General features: G+C 40.3%; 1 protein-coding gene across 1 annotated transcript in view; it reads left to right on the top strand.

Moving 5' to 3' along the window:
• Positions 1–14,276, top strand: part of LOC110580322 (calcium-binding mitochondrial carrier protein SCaMC-1) — a 47,735-nt gene extending 33,459 nt beyond the window's left edge. The window contains exons 6-10 of the mRNA XM_021689996.2: positions 549–701; positions 3,960–4,067; positions 5,527–5,694; positions 9,835–9,985; positions 12,193–14,276. Of these exons, the coding sequence (XP_021545671.1) occupies positions 549–701; positions 3,960–4,067; positions 5,527–5,694; positions 9,835–9,985; positions 12,193–12,377 (765 nt within the window). The 3' untranslated portion in view covers positions 12,378–14,276. The remainder of the gene's footprint in view (positions 1–548; positions 702–3,959; positions 4,068–5,526; positions 5,695–9,834; positions 9,986–12,192) is intronic.

The raw sequence follows: 14,276 nt of genomic DNA, 5'->3' as shown, positions 1-14,276 counted from the left end.
AGAGCTTTTGAGATAAGCCATAGAAGGTATAATTTTTATTTTTGGTGCCAGGCTATGTGCATTCCAGTATCTGTGGCTCTGACATACATAATATAAAATTGTTATCAGACCCATTTATATTTCATATTGGTATTACTTCTGGTGGGGGGAGAGATGGTATATTACCTGCAGTATATTTTTAAAAGTTTTCTTAAACTGAACTTGTTTGCATTCCAAGGGGTGTTCCATAGCCTAATACATAATTTGGTTCATGTTATCTTCTGAATGTTGTTCATAATAATTTTAATTTAGATCATGTCCTCTCTGCTTTCCCACACTGAGGATACTGATTTTTCTTAGTTTTAGATTTAGAGTCAGGCCTCTAAAATGGTGGTAGTAATTCTTCCTAGCATCATACATTATCCGAACTTTCTATATTCTATTTTTAAATACATCTTCTTGCAGTCATAAATAGTATTGAAATAAAGAGGGTGGTTTGTACAGTTACATTAGAAATAGTAACAGTAACATGCCACCAATGTTTTGTATCCTTTTGCTTTTATTTTTAGGTCCATGGTTCAAAATCAGGCAAAATGAACATATACAATGGCTTTCGACAGATGGTGAGAGAAGGAGGTGTCCGCTCCCTTTGGAGAGGAAATGGCACAAATGTCATTAAAATTGCTCCTGAGACAGCTGTTAAGTTCTGGGCATATGAACAGGTAATTGTTGTCACCTGTGGAATTTATTAACAAGGAGGGGTTAATAAACTGATTCAATAGCAATGAACATGTAGTGCTTTTTGGGTTCTTATTTTACTATACAGTAATTTTTCACGTATACTCCAGGAGGAATTTCTCTTCCAGGAGATTAGAAATACGTGAACTCAGATTCTTTATGACCAAACTTTAGAATTCTTAAGTTCATATTATTTATTTTAAAAAAGACTTCTGTATTCTTTTCTAGTAGCTCTTAAAGGAAATAGAGCATTTTTGTTTATTTATTCAGAGTAGAAGCTGCATGCTAACCTAAGTTTTATGAAAGCATCCCAGTCTGACATCTGGAAGGAAAACTTTTAAGTTGAATTCCTGTGTGTAATATGACATTGCCGTGAAGTTGAATTGAATTTAGAGTGAAAGCTCCTTGAAGGCAGGGGCTTGCCTGCTTCTCCGTGGACTCCAGCACTTGGAGCCTGGCATGTGATAAGTGCTCAGTAAGTGTTTGTTGAATGAATGTCAGATAGTAGCGAACATCCTGCAAGACTTGACTCAGGAGTTACTTCCTCCAGGAAACCTTCATTGTCACAGTTCTTTTTGTCTCCCTCTGTTATAGCACTTTCACATTAAATTCTGATTATCTCAGTACTTACCTCTCTCCTTAATAAGACTGTGAGCTTCCTTAGGCAATACTGGTTTTCAGGTTTGTATTCCCAGCACTTTGCCCAGTGCCAGCGAGTCCTTACTGAAGGAGTGAAAACACAGAAGTGCCCGAGCTGGAGTTTGAGCCCAAGCCCGCCTGAATCTCAGGTCCACTAAGGTGAAGGGAAAGATGTGTATTTTGAGCAGAAGCAGCTGCGTGTGGACAGAAATGCAGGCACAGGGGAGCATTGTTCACTAAGGAAATTGAAGGTGGTTCATTTGGCTCCAGTGTGTAGCAGAGTGTGTTTCTGGGACGAGAATGACAAAGGAGCCCCTTGTAGAGGAGATTGAGAAGGAATAGCCAGAGGGATGGAGGAGATGCAGAGACCAATGGCCTAGAAGTGAGAGGATAAAAAAGGATTTGTCAATCCAGAGATAGAAGAGCTTGGTATAGAGGTTCCAGGGAAGTGAAGAGATGAGAAACCATTCTGAAATGAGTGAAAGTAAACCAGGGGCTGACGAAAATTGCACAGTGTAGACACATTTTTGGGGAGTTTGAGTTGAGTGAAGGGAAGGAGAAGAAATGAGGGAAAGTGATAGATAAGAAAGATGGTGGGCAGAGGGAGGGTTTTGATAAGTTTTATTTTAATGTGCCCATGGCTGAAGGAAGCATGTTAAAAGTATAGAAGGGAGAGGCTGGTGAATGCAGCAAGTGTTCACAGGAAGTATGTGTGGGGATGGAAGGGCTGGGGAGACATGGGTGCCATCCAGAGGCCCTGGGAAGGATTGGCTTTGGTGGCATGGAGAACTCTTCTTCTGTCACTTTGGGAAGAAAGAGATGTATGTGGCTGTGGATCATTCTGTGGAGGGTAGGCAGGAATATTCTTGCTTGGTGGCCTCTGTTCTTCCTTGAGTTCCCAAGAAAGGACATTTCCTGAGAATAAGGGAGGAAGTGGTATTGGAAGCTGGAAGAGAATGGAAACATTTAAATAGGTGTTGTAACAAATGGAAAAGAAAAGGATAGACAAAAGGATTTTAGGGTGGCTTTGGGAGCCCCGTTAGCCTCCCGCTTCTCTCTGTTGATTTATCCACTTCTCCCTCCTGGGTCGATGGTCATTTACCTCTGTAGACTCACCTCACCTCTCTGAAACAAGGAATCTGGTTTGCCTGGTTTATGACCAGTCTGTGTTTGGGCAGAGCCTTTCTTTCCAAGTTGTAGGAAGAGAATGGTAATAGTAATATTACCATATTACTGAATATTCGCCATGTGCCCAGCACTATGCTGTATTACATGTATTATCTTATTTAATTTATTTATTATCTTATTTAATCCTTTCAGCAACCTTGTGAGAATAGATACTGTTTTCACAGATGAGGAAACACGTTCATGAACGTGCTCAGTGCCACGCGTTTCTGGGGTTCCAGCCCAGGTCTCCCTGACTCCACAGCCCATGATATTAATATTCTGGTTTGTGGATATTTTCACTGCAGCGGGGTCAGATTTTACCCTTGGCCTGATTGGCTGTGTTGGTTGCTTTAGTACTAGTCGGCCACATGGGCTCTGGGGTTGACGTGGTAGTGTAATTATATGTGTTACCCATAGAAATGTCTTTCTCAGTTGTTTTATTAATATTTGTCACTTATTTATACTGATGAAAATAAACTCATCGTAAAAAAGAAAAGCTAGGGGCACCTGGGTGGCTCAGTCAGTTAAGTGTCTGCCTTCGGCTCAGGTCATGATCCCAGGGTCCTGGGATCGAGCCCCGCATTGGGCTCCCTGCTCAGCGGGGAGTCTGCTTCTCCCTCTGCCTGCTGCTTCCCCACTTGTGCTCTCTCTCTCTCTCTCTCTCGATCTCTGTCAAATGAATAAATCTTTTAAAAAAAGGAAAAACTATGAGGAAAACATACAAAAATTGTGAACACTTTATCAACCCTATATTTTCTGGGGAAGAATGCTATTACTGTGTTTTAGCAAAGGAGTGACTGGGTCCCATCTGTGGAACATCTGTGTTCTGTGGAAATCTAACTTAAGAACCACTGTCCAGTAAACTGAATGTTTCAGCATCTGAGCTTTGCTTTTCTTCTGGGTATTGTTAATGCAGTGTATGCATTTGGAAAAACATCATCATATTGTCAATTAATTGATTACTAGGAGTTGATTTGTATTTTGGTATTTATTTAGCTGGGACTGCCATAACAAAATACCTTATTAGTTGTTTAAGCAACAGAAATTACTCTCTCACAGTCCTGGAGCTGGGGCATCCAAGACCAAGGTGCTGACCAATTTGGCTCCTGGGGAGGGCTCTCTTCCCAGCTTGCACATGGCTACCCTCTTGCTGTGTGCTCATATGGCCTTTCTTTAGTACATGTGTGTATAGAAAGAGAAAGAGAGGGAGGGAACGGGGAAGAGAAAACTCTCTGGTGTCTCTTTTAAGGACACTAAGCCTTTCGAGGGCCCCGCCCTCATGACCTTATCTAACCCTGATTATCTCCTAGAGGCCCCATCTCCAAATATCATCACAGTGCGGGGTTACAGCTTCAACCTAAGAATTTGTTGGGAGGGGGAAACATGACTCAGTCTATAGCAGGTACTAATTTACATTTTTAAATGTATTTATACAGTACAAGAAGTTGCTTACTGAGGAAGGACAAAAATTAGGAACCTTTGAGAGGTTTATCTCTGGTTCTCTGGCCGGAGCAACCGCACAGACTATTATTTATCCCATGGAGGTAAGTACTATTGTGAAGTCTGTGTTGGTGGTGTTCGTTTCATTATCGATCGCTGGGCAACAGGTTATCCCCAAAGTAGCAGTTTAACACAGGCATTTATTATCTCACGGTTTCTGTGGGTCAGGAATCTGGGAGTAGCTTAGCAGAGTGCCCCTGGCTCAGGTTCCTCTGAGCCTAGAGTCAAGGTGTGGGTCAGGGCTGCAGTCACTGCAAGGTTCAACTGGGGACAGGTCTGCTTGCAAGCTCGCTCACGTGTTTGTTGCTGAGCCTCCTTGGCTGTTATAGCTGGAGGTGTCAGTTCCTTATCTCAGGGGTCTCTCCATTGGCTGTTTGAGTACCCCCACAACATGATAGCTGTTTTTCCCAAGTTGGTGATATGAGAGAGAGAGAGAGAATTGTTAGCCAGCACTCAAGATGGAAGCTGCAATCTTTTGTCATTTCTGCTGTCTTCTGTTGGTCACACAGACCACCCCTGGGAGAGTGTGGGAGGGGACCACACACGGTGTGAACACCAGGCGGCAGGGACAGTTGGGGGCCCTCTTAGAGGCTGGCTGCCACAATGTTGATAAGAATTACAGCACCCATTCTTCTCCAAAGAGTTTCTGTACCATAAATTTAACAGTAGATTTGATGAGGTGACGGCAGTCCTCACTAGACATCCTACCGTTAGACGGTTGGCAAACCATGAGACTGGGGAGTACTTCGTACAGCCCTTGAGCTAGGAATGGCTTTATACATTTTTAAAAGTTGGTTAAAAGGATTTAAAAAAAATGCAACAGACCTGAAGTGTTAGGCCTACAAAGACTGAGATATTTACTATGTTGCCTTTGCAGGAAAAGCTTGTCAACTCTTGCTTTAGAGCAAAAATAATATTGTAGATGTGGCTATCTTTATTGATACGACAAAGGGTTTTTCAACAACTAGAAAGGTCTAAGCAAAATATACCCTTAATCTTCACCTTTGTGGTATGCATATTAATGTAGCTTTCCTTACAAGTATCTTAATATGGTTGTTCATATTCCTCACACCCCTCAAAAAATATCCTAACTGAATACAGTCTTCCTCGTATATCCTCCATCTCAGTTAATATCACACCTTCCCGCCTCCCTGCTGTCCCCCTCCTGTGTTCCAAGCTAGAAACACTGGGGTCACCCTCTACGCTACCATTTCCCTCACCTTCTGTATCTAATTGGTCACAAGTCAATTTGAAGACATCTGTGAATTATTTTCTATTTTCTCTGCCCTCATTCAGATCCTCTTTACAATAAATAGGTCTTCTTGGCTCTGGCATTAGCCCTTTAGTAGACCTTATATGTGAGGGATAACACATCAACAAATTGGGCAGTCATTTGAGAGACAATATGTGCTAGGTATTTGTTCTCTGTAAAGTTACTTCCTTTGAATTCCATGATGACAGAATTCATATAAATGATAATCTGTTACATTCTTTTATAACTAGGTTATGAAAACCAGGCTGGCTGTAGGCAAAACTGGACAATATTCTGGAATATTCGATTGTGCCAAGAAGATTTTGAAACATGAAGGCATGGGAGCTTTTTACAAAGGTTATGTTCCCAACTTATTAGGCATCATACCTTATGCAGGTATAGATCTCGCTGTGTATGAGGTGAGTCTGTAGCAATATTTTGAATCTGAAAATGTAGTTAAATAGTTCTTATTGTTAGAATTTGATTTTATGTAAAGAAGCACATATATACCAGGAAATAGTTTGTGACTAAAAGTAGATTCAGGGGTGCGTTGTTTGATCATTTTTTTCCAAGTACCTTGAATATGAGACCCCATATGCCTGTGGTCACCTTTGTATCAGATTTCCCTGTGAATTATTTTAATTAATGAAGAGCGCAAACTCACATTATACAATATAATCGTTATAGAATTGTAATGTAATATATAATTGTTCAGCTTAGACGATGGTACTAGGGATTTTTTTTGAGGGAATAGGAAATAAGCAAAGAGGGCACATTTTCTTTGATTTGTTAAAATCTACCATCATAAAGCCAAGAGACTGATATGGATGACACAGATTCATCCCTAGCACTGAAAAGACAACTTAGACCACAAATCTTGGATCAACTCTGCCATTTAAACCATTTAATAATTTACGAATCGGACAAACAATCTTGGTTTTTGCCTTGAAAAAACTGTAGTTCTGGTCGGGGAGAGAGACAAGCCAGCTGCTAAGGCTCAGGGTGGGGAGTTTTGCTGTGATAGGAGTAAGCCTGTAGCGGAGGGGAGGAATGGAATGTGGAATGCAAGTTTTCTTAGAGGACCATACCTTTCTTTCTAAACAGCTTTATTAGGATATAATTTACACACCATACATTTCATTCATTTAAAGTTTACAATTCAGTGGCCTTTGGAATTTAATTTAAAATTTAATTAAAAAATTGTGGTAAAATGTATGTAACATATTTGCCATTTTAACCATTTTTAAGGGTACAACTCAGGGATGTTAATTATATTCACAATGTCGTGACCCATCCCCACTATTTCCAATACCTTTTCATGATTCCAAACATAAATTCTGTTACTGTTTTGAAATAATTCTCCACTCTTCCCCCCCCCCCCCCCCACCTCCAGCCCCTGGTAACCTCTAATCTACTTTCTGTGTCTATGAATGCGTCCATTCCAGTTATTTCATACAAGTAGAATCATATAATATTTGTCCTTTTTGGTCTGGATTCTTTCTTTCTTTCTTTTTTTTTTTTTAAGATTTTTATTTATTTATTTGACAGAGAGAGAGAGAGAGAGGGAACCCAAGCAGGGGAAGTGGGAGAGGGAGAAGCAGACTTCCCACTGAGCAGGGAGCCTGATTCGGGGCTCGATCCCAGGACCCTGGGATCATGACCTGAGCCAAAGGCAGACGCTTAATGACTGAGCCACCCGGATGCCCCTCTTTTGCCCATTTTTGAGGAACTGGTTTCCATGGTAGCTGTACCCTATTTCATTCCTACCAACAGTACACAAGAATTCTAATTTCTCTACATCCTTGCTAACACTTGGTAGCTTCTGTTTCTGTGTTGTTTTTTTTCATAGTGACCTTCCTGATAGATGTGAGGCAATGTCTCATTATGCCTTTGATTTGCATTTCTCTGATAATATGTGAGGTTGAGCATCTTTTCATATGCTTTTTGTCCATTTATATATCTTTTTTGGAGAAATGTCAAAATTTTTTGCCAATTTTTTTTGTTGAAGTGTAGTTGAGACAAAATGTTATATTAGTTTTAGGTATACAGCATAGTGATCCAGCAACTCAATATGTTATGCTCTGCTCACCACAAGTGTAGCTGTGATCTGTCACCATACAACTCAATTACAATACCATTGACTATATTTCCTATGCTGTGCCTTTCATGCCCGTGACTTACTCCTTCCATAACTGGAAGCCTTTACCTCCCACTCCCCTTCACCCGTTTTGCCTCTCCCCTCCCTCCTCCTCCCTTCTGACAGCTATCAGTTTGTTTTCTGTATTTAAGAGTTTGTTTCTACTTTTTTTTGGTTTGTTCATTTGTTTTGTTTAAAAGATTCCGCATATAAATGAAATCATATGGTGCGTGTCTTTTTTTTTCGGACTTATTTCACTTAATACCCTCATAATACTCTCTAGGTCCATTCATGTTGTTGCAAATGGCAAGATCTTATTTTTTATGGCTGAGTAGTATTCCACTGTATATGTGTGTGCGTGCGTGTGCGCACACACACACACCCCCCATATCTTCTTTATCCATTCATTTATCCATGGACATTTAGGTTGCTTCCATATCTTAGCTATTATAAATAATGCTGCAGTAAACATAGGGCTATAAATTAGTGTTTTCGTTTTCTTTGGGTAAATACCCAATAGTGGAATTGCTGGATTGTATGGTAGTTCTACTTTTGATTTTTCGAGAAACCTCTGCACTGTTTTCCACAGTGGCTGCACCAGTTTGTATTCCCACCAACAGTGCATGAATGTTCCTTTTGTGCCACATCCTCTCCAACACTTGCTCTTTCCTTTCCTTTCCTTTTTTCTCTTCTCTTCTCTTCTCTTCTCTTCTCTTCTCTCCTCTCCTCTCCTCTTCATGTGAGCCGTGGGGGTAGGCAGAAGGGCAGAGGGAAAGGGAGAGAGAGAATCTTAAGCAGGTGCCACGCCAAGAATGGAGCCCGATGCGGGGCTCGATCTCACAACCCTGAGATCATGACCTGAGCCAAATCAAGAGTCAGCTGCTTACCTGACTGAGCCACCCAGGAGCCCCTATTTCTTGTCTCTTTGATTCTAGTCATTCTGACAGGTGTAAGGTGATATATCTCATTATGGTTTTGATTTGCATTTCCCTGATGATTAGTGATGTTGAGCATCTTTTCATATATCTGTTGCCTTTGCCCATTTTTAATTTTTTAAATTGTTGTTATCGGAGTTCTTTATGTATTTTGGGTATTAACCCCTTATCAGATGTGTGGTTTGCAAATATATTCTCCCATTCCGTAGATTGCCTTTTCACCCTGCTGATTGTTTCCTTTGCTGCACAGTTTTTAAGTTGGTGAAGTTCTTTTATCTCTTTTTGCTTTTGTTGCCTGTGCTTTTGATGTCCAAGAAATCATTGCTGAATTCGGTGCCCTGAAGCTTTTATCCTGTGTTTTCTCCTAGAAGTTGTAAAGTATTAGGTCTTCTGTTTAGGTCTTTAATCTGTTTTGAGTTAATTTTTGCATATGGTGTAAGGTAAAGGTCCAACTTTATCCTTTTGCATGTGGATATTCAATTTTCCCCACACCATTTGTGGCAGAGACTGTTCTTTCTCCAGTGTGTAGTCTTGGCATCCTTGTTGATCATTTGGCCATATATTCAGAAGTTTATTTATGGACTCTCTTTTGTTCCACTGATCTGTGTATCTGTCTTTATGGCAATACCACCCTGTCTGATTACTGTTGCTTTGTAGGATCTATTGAAATCAGGGAGTATGAGGCCTCCAAGTTTATTCTTCTTTCCTAAGATTATTTGGCTCCCTTGAGATTCCATATGAATTTTAGGGTGGTTTTCTCTTTTTCTTCAAAAATTGCCATGAGGATTTGAGTAGAAATTGCATTGAATCCATAGATTGCTCTAGGTAGTATATTACTATGCTTGTGCTACCAATAACAATAATTTCCCCCACATATTAGTATAGATTCTTATACTGAAAATATTATATATTTAAAAAGTAGATTAGCATATGTATTTTAGACAATTATTTTCCATCATTGCCTTCTAATGGAAATACAAGGATGTGGGGTAATAGGGGGAAAGGCACAGGCTGGGGATCAGTACTCCTGATTCTGCACCCTTGTTAAAAAAAAAAATCCACTGAGACTCATTTTCCTCATTTCTAAAATGGGAAAAATAGCTTCACCTCAGGGAAAGGACTAAGTGAAATGTACGTGTAAAGTACAAAATTAGATGCAAATAGAATTATATTGTTTTTATTAATACTCACCATAGGAAATATCCTTGAGATACTGCATTGGGAGTGCTGTTGAAATTAACATTTGTTTAGAAGAAAATGAGCAACCAGTGCAAACCTCACGTGTCCTGAGTCCCCACGCGCTCCCCCCACCTGCCCGCTCTCTGCAGAGCCGCCGCCTCCTACAGTGCCTTCTGCTCCTGGGAATGTGCCACCTGATCTTGCAGCAGTGTGGCCCGTCTCTCGTAAGGACAAAATGTTCACGCTGCGTGAAAGCAGTTGTCGAGGTAGTTGTTCACTGCTTTTCTTCTTTTCTGTCTCTCTGGCAGCTCCTGAAGTCCCATTGGCTTGATAATTATGCCAAAGACTCTGTAAACCCTGGAGTCATGGTGTTGCTGGGCTGTGGTGCCTTATCCAGCACCTGTGGTCAGCTGGCCAGCTACCCCTTGGCTTTGGTGAGAACACGCATGCAGGCTCAAGGTGGGTTTTGTGTGTGTGTGTGTGTGTGTGTGTGTGTGTGTGTGTGTGGTTTTTTTTTTTTTTTTTTAAGATTTATTTATTTATTTTAGAAAGAGAGCACGTGGCAGTGGGAGGAGGGGCAGAGGGAGAGAGAAAAACCCAAGCTGACGCCGCACTGAGCAGGGAGCCTGATGTGGGGCTCGACCTCACGACCCTGAGATCGTGACCAGAGGCGAAATCAATAGTCAGACGCTTAGCAGACTGAGCCACCCAGGTGCCCCTCCCTTGGCTTTGAGTACACTGTGTCCTCCTGGCTTTTCTCCCAGCTCATTGATTAGTCTCTTTTCTTAAGATTTGCTGGCTTTTATTGCTATTTAAAGTATGTAGCCTGTGCCTCTCTTTTCTTTTTGGCTCTTTGGCTGGCCAGTCTCACTCACCCACTGTCATTTCTTTAAATAGTGCCCCCTGGGTATCTACAGCTCTATCTCCAGTGTCTCTTCCAAGTACCGACCACCGCCCCACCCCCAACCAAGCTGTCACTCATTAATTAACGAATACTTCCAGAGCCCCAATGGTCAGGTGCTGGAAACTCTGCCAGATGCTAGGGTTAGAGCGGTCCACAAGTCAGATGTGGTCCCTGCCATTGCTGAGTGGAGAAGACACACGGTCAACAAGTAAACAGTCTTGTTAAACCATCTCCCCTTTGTTAGGGGAGCACAGAGCAAGGAGCTCTAACCTTACTTTGGGAGCCTGAGAACATTGTCATTAAGCTCAACCTGGAAAGACAGGTGGGAGTTAGCTGGACAAAGATGGGTGGGGTGGAAAATAAAGAGCATTCTAGCTGAGGAAAAGTGTATGTGAAGGCACTGAGGCAGGAGAAATGGGGACTGTTTGAGGCACTGAGAGATCATGTGGCTGGAGAGAAAAATGCAAAGTTAGTTAACTAAATATTTCATAAGTATTCTCTCATTATCCATCACAGCCATCTTCGGGATTGATACTAATATCATCTGCATTTTACAGATGAGTAACTGGGGCAAAAAAGAGATTAAGTAACTTCCTTAAGGTTTTACATTTAGCAAATAGTGGAGCTAGACTTCAAACCCAGGCCTTCTGATTGACAGCATCACCTGGCAAGCCCTCCCTTCCCGTCTGCCAACTCCATTTCCGTCCTCCCGTGGCCCATAGAGCTGTTGTTTTTAAAGCTAAGGCCTGATCATCTTATGCTTGTTCCGAAATCTTTGTGACTCTCAGTGTCTTCAGAATAAACTCTCAAGTTCTTAGTGGGAATTTCAAAGCCTGTAGTAATCTGGGCCCGCTTTATTTCTCTGCCTCCCGCCGCTGGGTGCCCCTCTGTGTAATGACCACATGGGCAGTCAGCTGCGTCCCCTAGTACACGCATGTTCCCGCCCCTGTCTTTGTTGTGCCAGCAACACGGGCTTCCCCATTCTCCCTTTCTTGCCTCTTCAGGTCATTTGCACCGCCCCGGGACCCTACATTTTCCCAAGTTCCCCAAAGTGTTCCCCCTGCCCCCCCTTAATTCGCAGGATTGAACTATATACTCTCTTTTCCGTGCATAGTTAACGAGGAGGCGGGGCGGTAGAAAGTGTGTGAACTTTGGAGTCAGAAAGACTGTCTGCTCTCAGGTCTCCCCCTTGCAGGCTAAGTGTACCAGGCCAAGTTTCTCCATCTCTCTAAGCTTCCAATTCCTCATTTATAAAATGGGTATAATACTTACCTCGCAGGATTGGTGGATAAAGTAATTAGCCCAGTATCTAACATAGTAATCACTCAACAAATAACTGTTGTTATCATTGTTATTATAATTATGGAACTCACTATCAAGTGCCATGCAAGGAGAATTACATAAAGGGGTACTTTCTTGGGCCCCTTGGAATAAATATTATCCTTTCATTATATTCTCGAATATCATTCAGAATCGTAATTGTATATGGTAGTAATAACAAAACATTCTTGAATATTAAATTAGCCTGGTTTGGGGGCACCTGGGTGGCTCAGTCGTTAAGCGTCTGCCTTCAGTTCAGGTCATGATCCCGGGGTCCTGGGATTGAGTCCCGCATCGGCCTCCCTGTTCGGTGGGAAGCCTGCTTCTCCCTCTCCCACTCCCCCTGTTTGTGTTCCCTCTCTCGCTGTGTCCCTCTGTCAAATAAATAAATAAAATCTTAAAAAAAAATAAATTAGCTTGGTTTCTTTTTTTTTTTCTCTAGCCATGATAGAAGGAAATAAACAGATGAACATGGTTGGCCTCTTTCGACGGATAATTTCTAAAGAAGGAATCCCAGGACTTTACAGAGGCATCACTCCAAACTTCATGAAGGTGCTCCCCGCTGTGGGCATCAGTTATGTGGTTTATGAAAATATGAAGCAAACTTTAGGAGTATCCCAGAAATGATGTTCAATTTTTTGCTTTAGCATGATTATTGAAATTTTCAACAATCTCCGGAGTGACTTTGTCTGCTAGAATTACAAGCCTGTGGCAAAAGAAGTCCTATATTTCTCACAAAAAAAGGAAGAGCATATCAATGATTACTTCAAACATTTGGGCTCAATTTTATATATACAGAAATGTCAAAAATCATAGTTTTGATAAGCTCATATAATTTTGAAAAGGCCGCAAAAATTGTATTTTATCTTTTCTTATTAGTACCTTTCTACACATCTATGCCCTGAGTCCTAAATCTGAAAAAATGTATTGCTCGAATTAAATATGTTTTGTGTGGTAATTATAAATCATTAATCTTTATTTTGGTTGGTTCAAGTTTACGCCAGTTCCTTAATACTTAAATGTCTTTTTCTACAAAAGAAAATGATCAGAAAAACTTGAAACTTGAGTTGTTTTATGTATTTTGAATGTCTTTATAGACTTGTTAAAATTTCCTTGTAGAACCATTAATGGAAAATCATTGCATGAAAACATATCTTACAGCAGCCAAGTAAGTATATGGCTTCTACCCTTATCTTTCTTGAAGCTGAATGAGAATGAACTTAAGTGGCAGAATTCCAGGGCATGCAAATACTCTAGTCCATTTGTATTTTTGTATAAGGAGGAGTGATGAAATAATATTTGTTTCAGTGGGCCTTTTTCCATTTTCCTTGCACTGTTATTTGGCTCCTGGAATGGCACACCGATTGTCAGTATATTACTGTTAAATTATCAACACAAGGCAACTTATTTGAAAGCTTCTATTTATTCTGTCATCGCTTTGAAAAGCACCAAGAAACAAAACCCTCTTACTTATATCAGCTTCTTCAAAGCGTCTCTCTTGTCTTTGTCCTTTGTTTCCTACTTGGATCAGATTCTGTTTTAATCAGGAAAGCTTCTAGGGAGCAATCTTGGTAATCTGACATTTCTTAATTACATGAAGTAGGTTGATCATGGGTGAATGACATTTTCATTTCCCCCACATTGTTGAATTTGTTTGAACCTGCAGTTCTCAATTTGGACAGCACAAACCTAGGAGATTAGTGCATTTTAATAGCAGTATGTATTAATATTATGTATTAGATACCTACGTTTAAATGAAGGGCCTAAGTCATAAACATATACATTCATATTCTCCCTTGCCCCAAGTTTTAGGAACATGTTACAATACAGAAAATTTATAATATTGTTGGCATATTTTTTATTTTACTAAAACATTTTTGTAGTCAACCATCTTGTTTTGATTTGTGTGATTAGGACTTAGACAGATATTTATTAGTTGAAGTTGTTCTGTAGCTTTTTAATTTCATTCCTAAACTCACATTTGATTTCTAGTGATTTCTGTTATAAATTGCCAACATTTTAGTGAAAATCCAGTGATGTAATAGGCACTTACTTTATTTGAACCTACCTCTTATATTTTCTGAACTAAAGAGAAATGTTGGAGTTGTGTTTGTGAAACATTATTCTAAAATATAGTTTTTAATACATTAGTTATGCCTGATAAATGTCTTGGTATTTTTATAATACCTGTGATAAACATGGGACTCTATTTTTTTCTTCAGGGTTGTTTATACTTTTGAGTAATCCAGAAATGACAATATTAAGGTACATGATTAGCTTTTTTTCTTACTCATAAGAATTATGGGATGAATGACTAGAGTTTCAAGCTACTGAAAAGCAGTCACTGTTCATTATGAATTTAAATTGTTTGCTCTTTCACATTATAAGGTATGAATGTGATTTATCCATGCATCTTGTATCTTTTGAAAAAATCATCTTGTGTCTTTCAAAAAGAGCCCAGAGTTGAAGATGTTTATTTCCAGTATTACTGCATATGTACTTTCCATTTATATTAAAAAAGCTATA

The sequence above is a fragment of the Neomonachus schauinslandi genome, chromosome 4 (genome assembly GCF_002201575.2).
Source record: "Neomonachus schauinslandi chromosome 4, ASM220157v2, whole genome shotgun sequence".
In the NCBI taxonomy this organism is placed as follows: Eukaryota; Metazoa; Chordata; class Mammalia; order Carnivora; family Phocidae; genus Neomonachus; species Neomonachus schauinslandi.
The sequence above is the reverse complement of the archived record's forward strand: the minus strand, read 5'-3'. Positions and strand labels throughout refer to the sequence as shown.